Source organism: Pongo abelii, chromosome 1, assembly GCF_028885655.2.
Source record: "Pongo abelii isolate AG06213 chromosome 1, NHGRI_mPonAbe1-v2.0_pri, whole genome shotgun sequence".
NCBI lineage: Eukaryota > Metazoa > Chordata > Mammalia > Primates > Hominidae > Pongo > Pongo abelii.
In genome coordinates this window covers 87,787,696-87,802,336 of record NC_071985.2, presented here as the reverse complement: position 1 = coordinate 87,802,336, position 14,641 = coordinate 87,787,696, and the positions used below count along the sequence as shown (strand labels likewise).

General features: G+C 40.1%; 1 protein-coding gene across 1 annotated transcript; it reads left to right on the top strand.

Annotated features, from left to right (window-relative positions):
- The first annotated feature begins 9,773 nt into the window (after positions 1-9,773).
- On the top strand, positions 9,774-11,407 carry LOC100447864 (SLAM family member 9). The gene is made up of 3 exons (XM_002809867.3): positions 9,774-9,909; positions 10,326-10,598; positions 10,777-11,407. The coding sequence occupies exons 1-3, from the start codon at positions 9,828-9,830 to the stop codon at positions 10,923-10,925; spliced, it is 504 nt and encodes a 167-aa protein (XP_002809913.2). The 5' UTR covers positions 9,774-9,827; the 3' UTR covers positions 10,926-11,407.
- The last annotated feature ends 3,234 nt before the right edge of the window (positions 11,408-14,641 follow it).

Below are 14,641 nucleotides of genomic sequence, written 5' to 3'. Positions count from 1 at the left end.
TCCTCCCATGTTTCATCACAAGAACACTACACCTCCTCCAGTTTGGTGTTCCCCAGTTTGTGAATTTCTTCTTACTCAAAATCTTTAAAATTTTATTGTTCTTCAGATTTTTCTTTAACACAGTATTTTTACTTCTGATGAATTTTATACTCACTTTGTCAAATTTACAAAAAAACTCTGTTGATGTTTAGATTTATAGAATTTACAGATTTATCTGAGAAAAAAATGTCATGGGTCCCAAATCAAGTCCTTTTATTCATTCAAATTTTCTTTTATGTCCTTGAGTATATTTTAAACATTTTTAAAAACAATTCTCTTGGTTACAAAAATTGCTAATATTTTTGTTGTTGTTCTCATTATTATTGTAAATGGGCATCTGTCTTTTATTAAATCTTTTTAGTGATTATTGTTTGAATAAATAAAAACTACCATTTTTGTATTAATTTTGTAACCAGTCACTCTAGCTAATAGTCTTCAAAGTTTCATTTTGTTTCCCAGTTAAGTTTCTTGGATTTCCCAGGCATAAAACCACGTCATGTGCAAATACTGCTAATTTTGGCCTTCTCCTTAAAGATTTTTAAACCTCATTTATTTTGTCTGATGGCACTGGCTAGTACTTACAGTATAAATTTATATCAAAGTGGTGATAATATGCATATTTATTTCATTCTTTTATTTATTTATTTATTTATTTATTTATTTGGTTGAGGGGGGCTTTCACCATATTGCCCAGGCAGGTCTCAAACTCTGGGCTCCTGGGTGACCCACTTATCTTCGCCTCCCAAAGTGCTGAGATTACAGCATATTTATTCCATTCTTAAAACCAATGTGAGTTCTTTTAGTGCTTTATCCTTAAACATAATTCTGACCATTAGTTAAGGAAGTATACCTCTAGCACTACATTTTTCAGATTACGTATGTTAGTGTGAGAGTGTTTGAGAATGGTAGTTGAATTTTTCCTACCTTTTAAGAACCTTTTGAACATTTGATTTTTTTTTTTTTTTACCTATTTATATGACAAGTTATGTTTATATGACAAATTTCCTAACATAGAAGCACTCTTGGGTTCTTGGAATACACACTGAATCATAACTATTACACTTGTAATATGCTACTAGATTCCAGCTATTAGTAGTTTAAGATTGACATTAAGTGAAGTTGGTCTGAGGTTGTTTTTGTGTGCATGTGAACATTCTTTGTTCATTTTTAAAGCTTCATACACAGAATTTATGAGAAATCTGTAAAACAAGATAAGCAACTCAATATTAAAACAATAAAAGATATAAATAGGCGGCAGGGCGCAGTGGCTCACGCCTGTAATCCCAGCACTCTGGGAGGCCGAGGCAGGCAGATCACAAGGTCAGGAGATCAAGACCATCCTGGCTAACACGGTGAAACCCCGTCTCTACTAAAAATACAAAAAAAAATTAGCTGGGTGTGGCGGCGTGCGCCTGTAGTCCCAGCTACTCGGGAGGCTGAGGTAGGAGGATGGCATGAACCTGGGAGGCGAAGCTTGCAGTGAGCCGACATCGCTCCACTGCACTCCAGCCTAGGCGACACAGTGAGACTCTGTCGCAAAAACAAACAAACAAAAAAAGGATATAAATAGGCAATTCTCAGGAGTTAAAATACCAATAGCTAATAAAGATATGGAAACAGATCAACCTCAATAGTAATCCAGAAAACACAAGTTAAATAAGGTGTTAGCTTTTTCTCAACAAATTGGCAAAAGTAAAAATTATTGAAAAAAGTTAGTAAAGGTGTGGAGAAATGAGTTCTCCTGTGTGTTGTAGGAAATGGTGGAAATATTGACTACTATTTTTTTTTAATTTTAACAAATTAAATTAATAAATAATTCTCAATATTAACAATGCAAGGTGTAAAGAAGCATATATATGTCCCCTCACTGCCAATTCCCCTTTTTGGGGGGAAAATGATGTTTTCAGTTTTTAGTGTGTCCTTCCAAAAATATTTTAACCCCTTAAACACATTTTCATCCCCTTCCTCCTCCACCAACTTTTCTGAATTATAATTGAAGTACAATAAACTGGACATATTTGAAACCTACAATTTGTTTGGTTTTGACGTATGTTTACATATGCATATACCTTAGAAATCATCAATGAGTCCATGTAATCAACATAGTCATCTCCCCGCAAATTTCCTTGTTCTCCTTGGTAATCTCTCCCTCCCTCTCACCCTTCCCGACCTACTTCCCGGGAAACTACTGATCTACTTTTTGTCACTATAGATTAGTCTGCATTTTTTAGAAGTTTATGTAAATGGGCCAACTGTGGTGGCTCACGACTGTAATCCTAGCACTTCGGGAGGCCGAGGTGGGCAGATCACCTGAGGTCAGGAGTTCGAAACCAGCCTGGCCAACATAGTGAAACCCCGTCTCTACTAAAAACACAAAAATTAGCCAGGTCTGGTGATGCACACCTTTAATCCCAGCTACTCGAGGGGCTGAGGCAGGAGAATTGCTTGAACCCAGGAGGCGGAGGTTGCAGCAAGCCTAGATCACACCAATGCACTCCAGCCTGGGTGACAGAGCAAGACTCTGTCTAAAAAAAAAAAAAAGAAAAGAAAAAGTAGTTCATGTAGACAGAATAATACAACGTATACTTTTTGCCAGGTCTATTTCATTTTGCATAATTACTTTGTGATTCGTCATGTTATTTTATGAATAGTTCATTTTTTATTGCTGAATAGTATTTTACTGTATGCATGTACCACAATTGGTTCATATATTCACCTGTTGATAGACATTTGGATTGTTTATATTTTGAGGCTATTACAAATAAAGTTGCTATGAGTATTTGTGTACATGTCTTTTTTAAACATATGTTTTAATTTCTTTGGGTAAATATCTAGGAATGGTCTACTTTTAACTTTTTAAGAAATCAAACTATTTTCCAAAGTGTCTTTACCATTTTACATCATGTAGTGTTTGTATTATTGTTAGTATCATCAAGTATCATTTATCCCATTGTGGTCAGAAAATATATAATATGATGTGTACTTTTTTGAATTTGTTGAGACTTGTTTTGTGGTCTAAGATATGGCCTATTTTGGAGAATGTTCTGTGCACTGATTAAAATAATGTGTGTTCTGTGGCAGTTCGGTGAAATGTTCTGTCAATGTCAGTTAGACCTACTTGGTCTAGTGTATAGTTTAATGCTTCTTTGTTGACATTCTGTCTGGATGATCTGTCTATTACTGAGAGTGGGATGTTGAAGTTCCCTACTATTATTGAATTGCAGTCTATCTCTCCCTTTAGATCTGTTAATGTTTGCTTTATATACTTGGGAGCTCCATTGTTGAGTGCATAGATACTTACAATTGTGATATCTTCTTGCTGAGTTATCATTACATAGTGATCTTGTCTCTTTTTATAGTCTCTGATTTGTAGTCTATAGTATCTGATATAAGTATAGCTACTGCTGCTCCTACTTGGTTTCCAGTTGCATGGAATATTTTTCTCCACTCCTTTACTTTCAGTCTGTGTGTGTCTTTATCGGTGAAGTGAATTTCTTCTAGGCAGCACATAGTTGGGTCTTGTTTCTTTATTCATTCAGCCACTCTGACTTTTCGTTGGAGAATTGAGACCTTTTAAATTGTGTTATTATTGATGCATAAGGACATATTACTGAAATTTTGTTGCTTGTTCTCAGGTTGTTTTGTAATCCCTCTTTCCTTCTTACTGTCTTTTTTTGTGGTTAATCAATTTGCTATGATAGTATGTCTTAATTTGTTGCTTTTTATTTTTAGCGAATCTATTATAGGTTTTTGCACTGTGGTTACCATGAGGCTTACAAAAAACACATCATAGATATAATGAGACATTTTAAAGAGGTGACAACTTGTCTTAAATCACAAAGAATAGAAACAAACAAAAAAAACCCTCTACACTTTAACTCCATCCCCCTCACATTTTGACTTTTTGTTGTCTCAATTTGCATATTTTATACTGCTTATCTCTTAACAGGTTGCTCTAGCTATTACAGGTTTCGATAGATTTGTCTATGGGGCTTCATACTAGATTCATGAGTGAACTGCACACCACAATTACAGTATTAGTGTATTTTGGGTTTGTCCATGTACTTAATTTTACCAGTGGATTTTGTACCTTCAAATGACTTATTTCTGCACATTTGTGGGGTTTTCTTCCTTCTCTTTAGCATTTCTTGTAAGATGGGTCTGGTGATTATAAATTTTCTCTGCTACTGTTTGTCTGGGAAGACTTTCTCTCTCCTTTATTTGAAGGATAGTTTTGCTGGTTACAGCATTCTAACATGGTAGTTTTTATCTTTTAGCACTTTGAAAATATCATCCCATTCCTTGCTGGTCTGTATGGTTTCCATTGAGAAGTCTATTGCCAGATGAATTGGAGTTTCTTGCTATGTTACTTACTTCTTTTCTCTTGCTGCTTTTAGGATTCTTTGTGCTTGACCTTTGAGAGTTTATTATATGCCTTAGGGTAGTCTTATTTGAGTTTAATCTGTTTGGTGTTCTTTGTCCTTCCTGTACCTGGATATTTATAATTTCCTCAAGTTTTGGGAAGTTTTCTGTAGTTATTTCTTTTTAAAAAAATAAATTTAAAAAATTTTTTATTACATTATTTTGTTGAGACCGGGTTTTACTCTGTCACCCAGGCTAGAGTGCAGTGGAGCAATCTTGGCTCACTGCAACTCCTGCCTCCCAGGCTCAAGTGATCCCCTCACCTCAGCCCTGCCAAGTAGGTGGGACTACAGGCATGTGCTGCTATGCCTGAATAATTTTTGTATTTTTTTTTATAGAAAAGGGATTTCGCCATGTTGCCCAGACTGGTCTCGAACTTCTGAGCTCAAGTGATCCATCCTCTTCAGCCTCCCAAAGTGCTGGGATTACAGGCATGAGCCAATATGCCCAGCTATTTCTTTAAATAAGCTTTGTACCCTTTGCTTTTGCTCAACCCCCTCCTGAACATCAATAATTTATAGATTTGATCTTTTGAGGTAGTTTTCTACATCTTGTAGGTTCCCTTCTTCACCACCACCCCACATCCCTCCTGCTGCTACAGAGTGGGCTCATATTTACACCAGGGACAGCAGGGCAGATGGAGGACCATGGACAGGCACACTCCTTCCATCCTTTCCTGGCAGTGTCTATGATTTCTCACTCTACTCATCGGAGCTGCAAGGTCAGAGTGAAATCCTGAGGCATATTAATTCCTGTGATGTGTGGTGGCCGTTGCTGCATTCAACATAAGATGTCTTGTGTGAAAGATGAGGCTACTCACCAGATACAGAGGCACAGGACTCCTGTCATCGACTCGCTGTCTCTTAACAAAAAGTTGCCATCCCCACATTCCTTCAGCAGCAAGGTCTCACAGTCCTGCTTGGTCAGAGGGCTGATCCATGGAGAATGCTATTTAATCTTAAGCTGATTTGACAGCAGTAAAACCAGCCCCAACATTTTAATTATACATTCTAAGTGGAGGATATTCTAAGGATAAGTAGATTTGCAAAGAAATTCTATACTCATTCAGTGTTTATTGTTGCTACAAATAATTTTGATATTATTATTTAAAAACTATATATTTTTTCTAAGATAAACTGAACATGTTTTTACATCAGTGCTGTCAAAAAATAGGCTTTCTCTTGTAAGAAAAAAAGATACATGTAAAACAAATAATCTAAATAAAAATCAGGAAAATATATGCAAACTTTGGTTCTATTTTTTAGAATATGTGTTTTCTAGTTCTTTTCTCTAAAAAGACCTGGAAGCAATGCAACTCAATATCAGTATGTATGCTTAGAGACAAAATTTTGATCCTTACATACTATTCCCCCATGAAAAGAATCAGTCATCTTTTGAGAAATGGCTGATCTCATTTCTATAGCAGATAATGAACAAGATAAGCCTGGGATACTTTCTTGTTCAAGAATTCAAAGAAATTTTGAAATGTGAATTCAAAGAAATTTAAAAATATTAATGCAGGCATGTTAAAATAATATAGGAACCAACATAAAATTGGGGGAGGGTACTCATATTGGCCACAAGTGAGAAAATTAAAGCACCAATATAGAGATGATTGCAGTTGATTGAAATAGTTGATTAAGTTTATAAATTCATGAGAAAAGGGAAGAGTGAAGGAGAGACCTCCCTCCAAAAACAAAAAGAGGGGAAAAAAAAGGAGGGGAGAAAAGAGTACTGAATTCTCTACACTAGAAGGTATTTATGAGGTTCAATAACAAAACATAGCATAAGGATTTTGTTTGGATCCTGATTAAAACAAAACCAACTACGACATGTTTTTTGCCATCAGAGGAACTTTGAATATGGACTGGATATTTTATAATACCAATGAATTATTTTTCACTTTTTTAGTTGGGATAATGGCATTAAGGTTATGTAAGAATAAGAAAGTATATGTATCTATTTTTAAACACATAGAGAAATATGTAGGGATGATAGCATAATATATAGGATTTGCTTTCAACACTTGGATAAGAAGAAAGGAAGAACAGTATACATAAAATAAGAGTGGCAAAAATAGTAATAAATATTGAGTTTGGGTTGGTAGATATTTTGGGAGTTCATTTACAATTATCTCAACTAATGCTTGGCTGAAAATTTCTAAAAACAGTCCTATGTTAGGCCAATTCTCTTGTATTATTAGCAGTTGAGAATGGTTTTCCACTTTACTAGAATACCCTTAATTTCTCACATTGTGGAAAGTAAGAATGAGATAGGCATATTTGCAGATAACCTTACTGCCCTAACTAGAGTCCCTTCTCCTAGGAATTTTGAATTGGGAGAGAAGGAAGAAATGAAGACAGGGAGAGAGAATGGTGATGAGTCTCTAAATATGGCTAGCCCTATAACAGCTGTGTACTGGTGACCATATTCTACCAGTAGGCAGGTGGAGAGAGAGCTGATCCAGAAAGAGAAAAGTAAATTAGACACATACAGAACAGAGTCAAGAGACAGTCCTAGTTGGTGTCCCCTTGGTTTTCATTTCCTAGATTAAGTGCTTTTTGAGTTCTGGCTACATGCTTGCCCTTGGGCTCTTTATTCTTGTAATTATCCACCCCTTAACCCCATCATAAGATAGTCTGCATTGGTGTTTGTTACATGATGCCAGTGGTATTTTATGAATCCAGCCCTATGTAACAAAGTCCATTGCCAATCCAAAGAAGTATTGGGTCAAGCTCATCAATGCCAACAGTGCTGGAGGAATTTTGTTGCTGAGAAATTGAATTGTATTGCACCTGTTTTCTTAAAAAGTGCATTGTTGGGACAGACCATGTAGCACCTTCCACTTAATTCCTATTACTTATTTGGAGGTAGCAGCACATGGTGGTTTTATTCTTTTCATTTAACTTTGTAAACCATTCAGGGTGTATTTTATGTTAAGGGTAAGACAGGGATTTAAATAGAAAAAACTAGCCAATTATTATTGTTATTATTATTGAGACAGAGTCTTGCTCTGTTGCCCAGGCTGGCGTGCAGTGGTGCAATCTTGGCTCACTGCAACCTCCGCCTCCTGGATTCAAGTGATTCTCCTGCCTCAGCCTCTCGAGTATGGATTACAGGCACACGCCACCATGCCTGGCTAATTTTTGTATTTTTAGTAGAGATGGGTTTTACCATGTTGGCCAGGCTGGTCTCGAACTCACGGCCTCAAGTGATCCACCTGTCTAAGCCTCCCAAAGTGCTGGGATTACAGGTGTGAGCCACTGTGCCTGGCCAAAACTAGCCAATCAGAACCATTTCATAAGTGTTTTAGGTTCTTCTATAGTGGAATCTCAATATTTCTGAACAAATGAGGACTATAAGGACTGAAGCTGAGGCAAGTGTCTAGGCCAATTAAAAGAAAATAACACATTGTATATATGCATCAAAATATCACATCGTACCCCATAAATATGAACAAATATTGTGTCCATTTAAAAAACTGAGAGAAAGATACAGAGATTTCCCATATACTCTCTGCTACACACACACACACACACACACACACACACACACACAAAGGAAGAAGGAGAGAAAGAAAGAACAAAAGAAAAAAAGCAGGGAAGCAAGCAAGAAAGAACGAGAGAAAGAGATATGGTTAGGCTTTGTGCCCCTACCCAAATCTCATCTATCTCATCTTGAATTGTAATCCCCACGTGTTGAAGGAGAAACCTGGTGGGAGGTGATTGGATCATGGGGGTGGTTCTTCCATGCTGTTCTTGTGAAAGTGAGTAAGTTCTTATGAGATCTGATGGTTTCATAAGTGTCTGGCATTTCCCCTGCTTGCACTTCTCTCCCTGGCTACCGTGTGAAGAAGGCCCTTGCTTCCCCTTTGCCTTCCACCATGATTGTAAGTTTCCTGAGGCCTCCCCAGCCATGTGGAACTGTGAGTCAATTAAACTTCTTTCCTTTATAAATTACCCAGTCTCAGGAAGTTCTTTGTAGCAGTGTGAGAATGGAGAAGGAAAGAAAGAAAAAGAAAAAAAGGGAAAAGAAAAGAAAGAAAGAAAGAGAGAGAAGTGGTTAGCAAATGTGATCATGTGATCAGCATGGGGAACAAAGAGTGTTTAATCTATTAGCTGTTCATGCTGCAGAACAGGACTTATTGTTCTCTTTTGCCTTCCTCTTAACTCCTCGCGATCTTCAAGGCAAACCAGGTCAGTCCTGCCACCATGAAACCTCTTGCTCAGCTTCTCCTCTTTCTCCTCCAGTTTCAGAAACTGAGTGAGTCAGAGGCTCCTTCCCAGACCTCCCAGGGGGTAGGAAGTCTACACAGGCACAGCCCAGCCAGATATTTTCAGAACTGAGACCTCATATTAGGGAGACTGGGGGACAAGCAGATAGAAGACGTTGAGAGACTCTAGGACATGGGAAAGACTCACTAGGGAGTGAATGAGGGCAAGGAGGAAAAGGAAAAGAGAAAAATCTAAGGTACGTAGAATAATGACATTGTGAAAGTCAGGGTTGGAAGCATTCTGAAAAGCTCTGCATTTTATCTCCCTTGTTTTAAAAAAGAAGCGAAAAGGACTGGAAGAATCAACAGGCTTCCCCAAAGCTGCGCATCTCAATAGAGGCAGGATCAGGACTAAGAAGCAGGTGTCCTGTATGTCATCTGAGATCTTTATATCACATACCATTGAGACACCAGAACTGCAGTGACAGTGAAACTCCAGTTCTGTGGGGCAGAAACATTTCAGAAAATAGGATGTTGTGAGAGTTGAAATCTCAAACTGAAAAAAAAGAGGGACCAGGCAGGGCAGGGCTGGCCTCTGACTTCCCCAGTGGTCTCCATTCTGGTCTTCCAGGGCCAATAGCTCTCAGGGGAACACAACCCCAGAGACAGGGATAAGTGATCCTAGCTGGAAGGATACCTGAAGTGATCACTGGAGATCCCAGCAGGAAGGAAAGTTTAAGCATTGCCCGCTTTGAGCTCCAGCCACAACACCACTGCTAATACCTGTTTATGCCCAACATTCTTGTGGGCCCCAACATAGGGGAGCTATGACTGACTGGGAGACTTGTGGGGAGGGACAATTGTCAGGGACATTTTGTAGCCTTTTCCTTCTGTGTTCATAGGGAATCTAGTTTCACAAAGCAGCTCAACCCCATTGATGGTGAATGGGGTTCTGGGGGAGTCAGTAACTCTTCCCCTGGAGTTTCCTGCAGGAGAGAGGATCCAGTTCATCACTTGGCTTTGCAATGGAACATCTTTTGCCTTCATAGAACCCTATGAAGGCAAAAGTCCAAAAATCTACGTGACTCATCCGAAATGGCAAAAGCGACTGAGCTTTACCCAGTCCTACTCCCCGCAGCTCAGCAATCTGGAGATGGAAGACACAGGCTTTTACAGTGCCCGGATAGCCACAGAGACCTCTGCAAAGCCATCCAGTTACACTCTGAGGATATTCAGTGAGTAAGGGCATAGAGGACCAGGTCCCTACTGGTAAGGGTGAGTGGGCTACCCACTAAGCCTGGGGGGCTCTAAGACCCTTGTTAAAGGCGATCTCCCAGTTTCACTCTTTTTGTCCGTCCAGAACCTTTCCTAGATAGATTCTTTTTTCTTTTCTCTCCTTATTCTTTTTTGTCCTTCTTCAGTCTGGCAGCCCCTGGCTGTGGTTGTGGCTGACTGAAAAACATACAACTTACCACTTCCTTCATGCCATTGCTCAGGAGTTGGAAATGAAAGTGTCAGAGATCTTTGCATTAAAGGGGTCTGGATTTCTTGCTGGGTTCTTACTCCTTGATGATCTGAGTCTTCTCCTAGCATGGCCTGGAAAGGTCCTTAATTGCTATTTGTGTCTTTTAAAATTACTGTTTGAAAACAGAGCGGCTGCCAAGGCCTCAAGTTAGAGTGGATTCTATCATCTCTGAAAATGGGATCTGTAATGCCATCTTGAGGTGTTCTGTGGAGGAAGGAGGTGAGACCATCACATATGAGTGGACATCAGTGGGACCAGGGGCTGCTGTGTCCCACGTGGGGTCAGTCCTCTATGGCTCCTGGAGTCTTCATGACCTGGATTGGATCTACACTTGCACAGCTCTGAATCCTGTTAGCTACAGCAACTCTACTCCCATCCTTGCTGTGCAGCTTTGTGCAAGTAAGAGTCCCCTTCTGGTCTCTCTAGCACCCCTAGGAAATGTTTTGTCTGGTCTCTGTAGCACCCCTAGGAAATGTTTTGGGGTGAGGGCACAGCAGCCCTTGTCACCTGCCAACAACCCTCATTCCACTTACACACATGTGCTCTGTCCTCTCTCATTCTACTTTCTCTCTTTCAGGTTCCAAGGCAGCTGAAGGCATCTATTGTCCAGTGAAATGGATTTTCCTGGGGAACAGGTTTCTTCTCCTTGTGTTCCTTGGTGTCCTACGAACTTGGCATATTCAGGCACAGGTGCTCAGCAAACCCTTGAGGCCTAACTCAGGGTAATAAGAGGCCACCAGTACCCCAAAAGAGCCAGGCTATGCCCAACTGAGGCCATTACTTTCTGTGGCTCAATTAAATTACATTTATTGACCCATACTCTTTTCAAGGTGAAGTACTATGGCTTGTCAAAGGCCATTGGGATAAAAATTTTTTATTTTGTCATGTCTGAGCCCATGTACATGCTTATTTTTTTTAAAAAAAAGAAGAAGTTTGGTCAAGAAGAGATAAAATAACTGCACGAACACCATATGTTATCTATTCTAAGCATATTTTTTCTCCACAATTTAAGGTTTCTGAAATCAAGATAAGTCATAATATAAATGTATACAGCTAAAAGGAATAGGGTGTTTTTCTCCTGAAATATCATTATTAAAATGATCTGCTTTTTAAAATTCAGTGGTGTCTTCTGTTGATGGAAATGTAAATTAGTACACTGTTATGGAAAAACAGTACGAAGGTTCCTAAAAGAATTAAAAATAAAACTACCATTTGATCCAGCAATCCTACTACTGGGCATATATCCAAAGAAAATTACATGTCGAAGAGATATCTGCACTCCCATGTTGATTGCAGCATTATTCACAATAGCCAAGATATGGAAGCAACCTAAGTGTCCAGCAGTGGATGAATGGATAAAGAACATGTGGTATATATACACAATGGAACACTATTCAGCTTTTATTTATTTATTGAGATGGAGTCTCACTCTGTTGCCCAGACTGGAGTGCAGTGGTGTGATCTCAGCTCACTGCAACCTTGCCTCCCGGGTTCAAGCAATTCTCCTGCCTCAGCCTCCCGAGTAGCTGGGATTACAGGCACATGCCACCATGCCCAGCTAATTCTTGTATTTTTAGTGGAGATGAGGTTTCAACATGTTGGCCAAGCTGGTCCTGGCTCCCGACCTTGGGTGATCTGCCTGCCTCGGCCTCCCAAAGCGCTGAGATTACAGGTGTGAGCCACTGAACCTGGCCAGCTTTTAAAAAGAAGAAAATCTGTCATTTGCAATGGCATAGGTAGACCTGGAAGACATTATGTTAAGTGAAATAAACCAGGCACAGAAAGATAAATACTACATAATCTCACTCATATGTAGAATCTAAAATAGTTGAACTCATAGAAGTAGAGAGTAGAATAGTGGTTACCAGGGGCTGGGGTAGTTGGGTATGATGTTGGGGACATGTTGGTCAAAGGATACACAATTTCAGTTAGGAAGAAGCTCAAAAAATCTATTGTACAATATGGTCACTATAGGTTAATAATATAGTTCAACTTAAATAAAAATTTAAAATATCTTAAGAAACAGTACAAATCTGTTCAATTTTATTAGAACTAGATAGTTGAAGGGGCGGTTCTAAGATGGCCAAATAGGAACAGCTCCAGTCTACAGCTCCCAGCGTGAGCGATGCAGAAGATGAATGATTTCTGCATTTCCAACTGAGGTACTGGGTTCATCTCACTGAGGACAGTCGGACAGTGGGTGCAGGACAGTGGGTGCAGCACACCAAGCGTAAACCGAAGCAGGGTGAGGCATTGCCTCACCCGGGAAGAGAAGGGGTCAGGGAATTCCCTTTCCTAGCCAAGGAAAGGGGTGACAGACGGCACCTGGAAAATCGGGTCACTCCCACCCTAATACTTCGCTTTTCCCACAGTCTTAGCAAACGGCACACCAGGAGATTATATCCCGCGCCTGGCTTGGAGGGTCCTATGCCCACAGAGCCTCACTCATTGCTAGCACAGCAGTCTGAGATCAAACTGCAAGGCGGCAGTGAGGCTGCAGAAGGGGAACCCACCGTTGCTGAGGCTTGAGCAGGTAAACAAAGCGGCAGGGAAGCTTGAACTGGGTGGAGCCCACCGCAGCTCAAGGAGGCCTGCCTGCCTCTGTAGACTCCACCTCTTGCGGCAGGGCATAGCTGAACAAAAGGCAGCAGAAACTTCTGCAGACTTAAATGTCCCAGTCTGACACCTTTGAAGAGAGTAGTGGTTCTCCCAGCACGCAGCTTGAGATCTGAGAACGGACAGACTGCCTCCTCAAGTGGGTCCCTGACCCCTGAGTAGCCTAACTGGGAGGCACACCCCAGTAGGGGCAGATGGACACCTCACACGCCGGGTACTCCTCTGAGACAAAATTTCCAGAGGAACGATCAGGCAGCAACATTTGCTGTTCACCAATATTCACTGTTCTGCAGCCTCCACTGCTGACACCCAGGCAAACAGGGTCTGCAGTGGACCTCCAGCAAACTCCAACAGATCTGCAGCTGAGGGTCCTGACCGTTAGAAGGAAAACTAACAAACAGAAAGGACATCCACACGAAAACCCCATCTGTACGTCACCATCATCAAAGACCAAAGGTAGATAAAACCACAAAGATGAGGAAAAAACAGAGGAGAAAAACTGAAAATTCTAAAAATCAGAGCACCTCTCCTCCTCCAAATGAACGCAGCTCCTCACCAGCAACGGAACAAAGCTGGATGGAGAATGACTTTGATGAGTTGAGAGAAGAAAGCTTCAGACGATCAAACTACTCCGAGCTAAAGGAGGAAGTTCAAACCCATGGCAAAGAAGTTAAAAACCTTGAAAAAAGATTAGACGAATGGCTAACTAGAATAACCAATGCAGAGAAGTCCTTAAAAGACCTGAAGAAGCTGAAAACCATGGCACGAGAACTACGTGACGAATGCAAAAGCTTCAGTAGCTGATTCGATCACCTGGAAGAAAGTTTATCAGTGATGGAAGATCAAATGAATGAAATGAAGCAAGAAGAGAAGTTTAGAGAAAAAAAGAATAAAAAGAAACGAACAAAGCCTCCAAGAAATATGGGACTATGTGAAAAGACCAAATCTACGTCTGATTGGTGTACCTGAAAGTGACGGGGAGAATGGAATCAAGTTGGAAAACACTCTGCAGGATATTATTCAGGAGAACTTCCCCAATCTAGCAAGGCAGGCCAACATTCAAATTCAGGAAATACAGAGAACGCCACAAAGATACTCCTCGAGAAGAGCAACTCCAAGACACATAATTGTCAGATTCACCAAAGCTGGAATGAAGGAAAGAATGTTAAGGACAGCCAGAGAGAAAGGTCGGGTTACCCACAAAGGGAAGCCCATCAGACTAACAGCGGATCTCTCAGCAGAAACTCAACAAGCCAGAAGAGAGTGGGGGCCAATATTCAACATTCTTAAAGAAAAGAATTTTCAACACAGCATTTCATATCCAGCCAAACTAAGCTTCATGAGTGAAGGAGAAATAAAATACTTTACAGACAAGCAAATGCTGAGAGATTTTGTCACCACCAGGGCTGCCCTACAAGAGCTCCTGAAGGAAGCACTAAACATGGAAAGGAACAACCAGTACCAGCCACTGCAAAAACATGCCAAATTGTAAATACCATCGAGGCTAGGAAGAAACTGCATCAACTAACAGGCAAAATAACCAGCTAACATCATAATGACAGGATCAAATTCACACATAACAATATTAACCTTAAATGTGAATGAGCTAAATGCTCCAGTGAAAAGATACAGACTGGCAAATTGGATAAAGAGTCAAGACCCATCAGTGTGCTGTATTCAGGAAACGCATCTCACATGCAGAGACACACATAGGCTCAAAATAAAAGGATGGAGGAAGATCTACCAAGCAAATGGAAAGCAAAAAAAGGCAGGGGTTGCAATCCTAGTCTCTGATAAAACAGACTTTAAACCAACAAAGATCAAAA

Coding starts and splice junctions, on each gene's coding strand:
- LOC100447864 (XM_002809867.3), top strand. CDS start 9,828: ATGGAAGACACAGGCTTTTACAGTGCCCGGATAGCCACAGAGACCTCT. Junction 9,910..10,325: donor TTACACTCTGAGGATATTCA/GTGAGTAAGGGC, acceptor GTTTGAAAACAG/AGCGGCTGCCAAGGCCTCAA. Junction 10,599..10,776: donor TGCTGTGCAGCTTTGTGCAA/GTAAGAGTCCCC, acceptor TCTCTCTTTCAG/GTTCCAAGGCAGCTGAAGGC.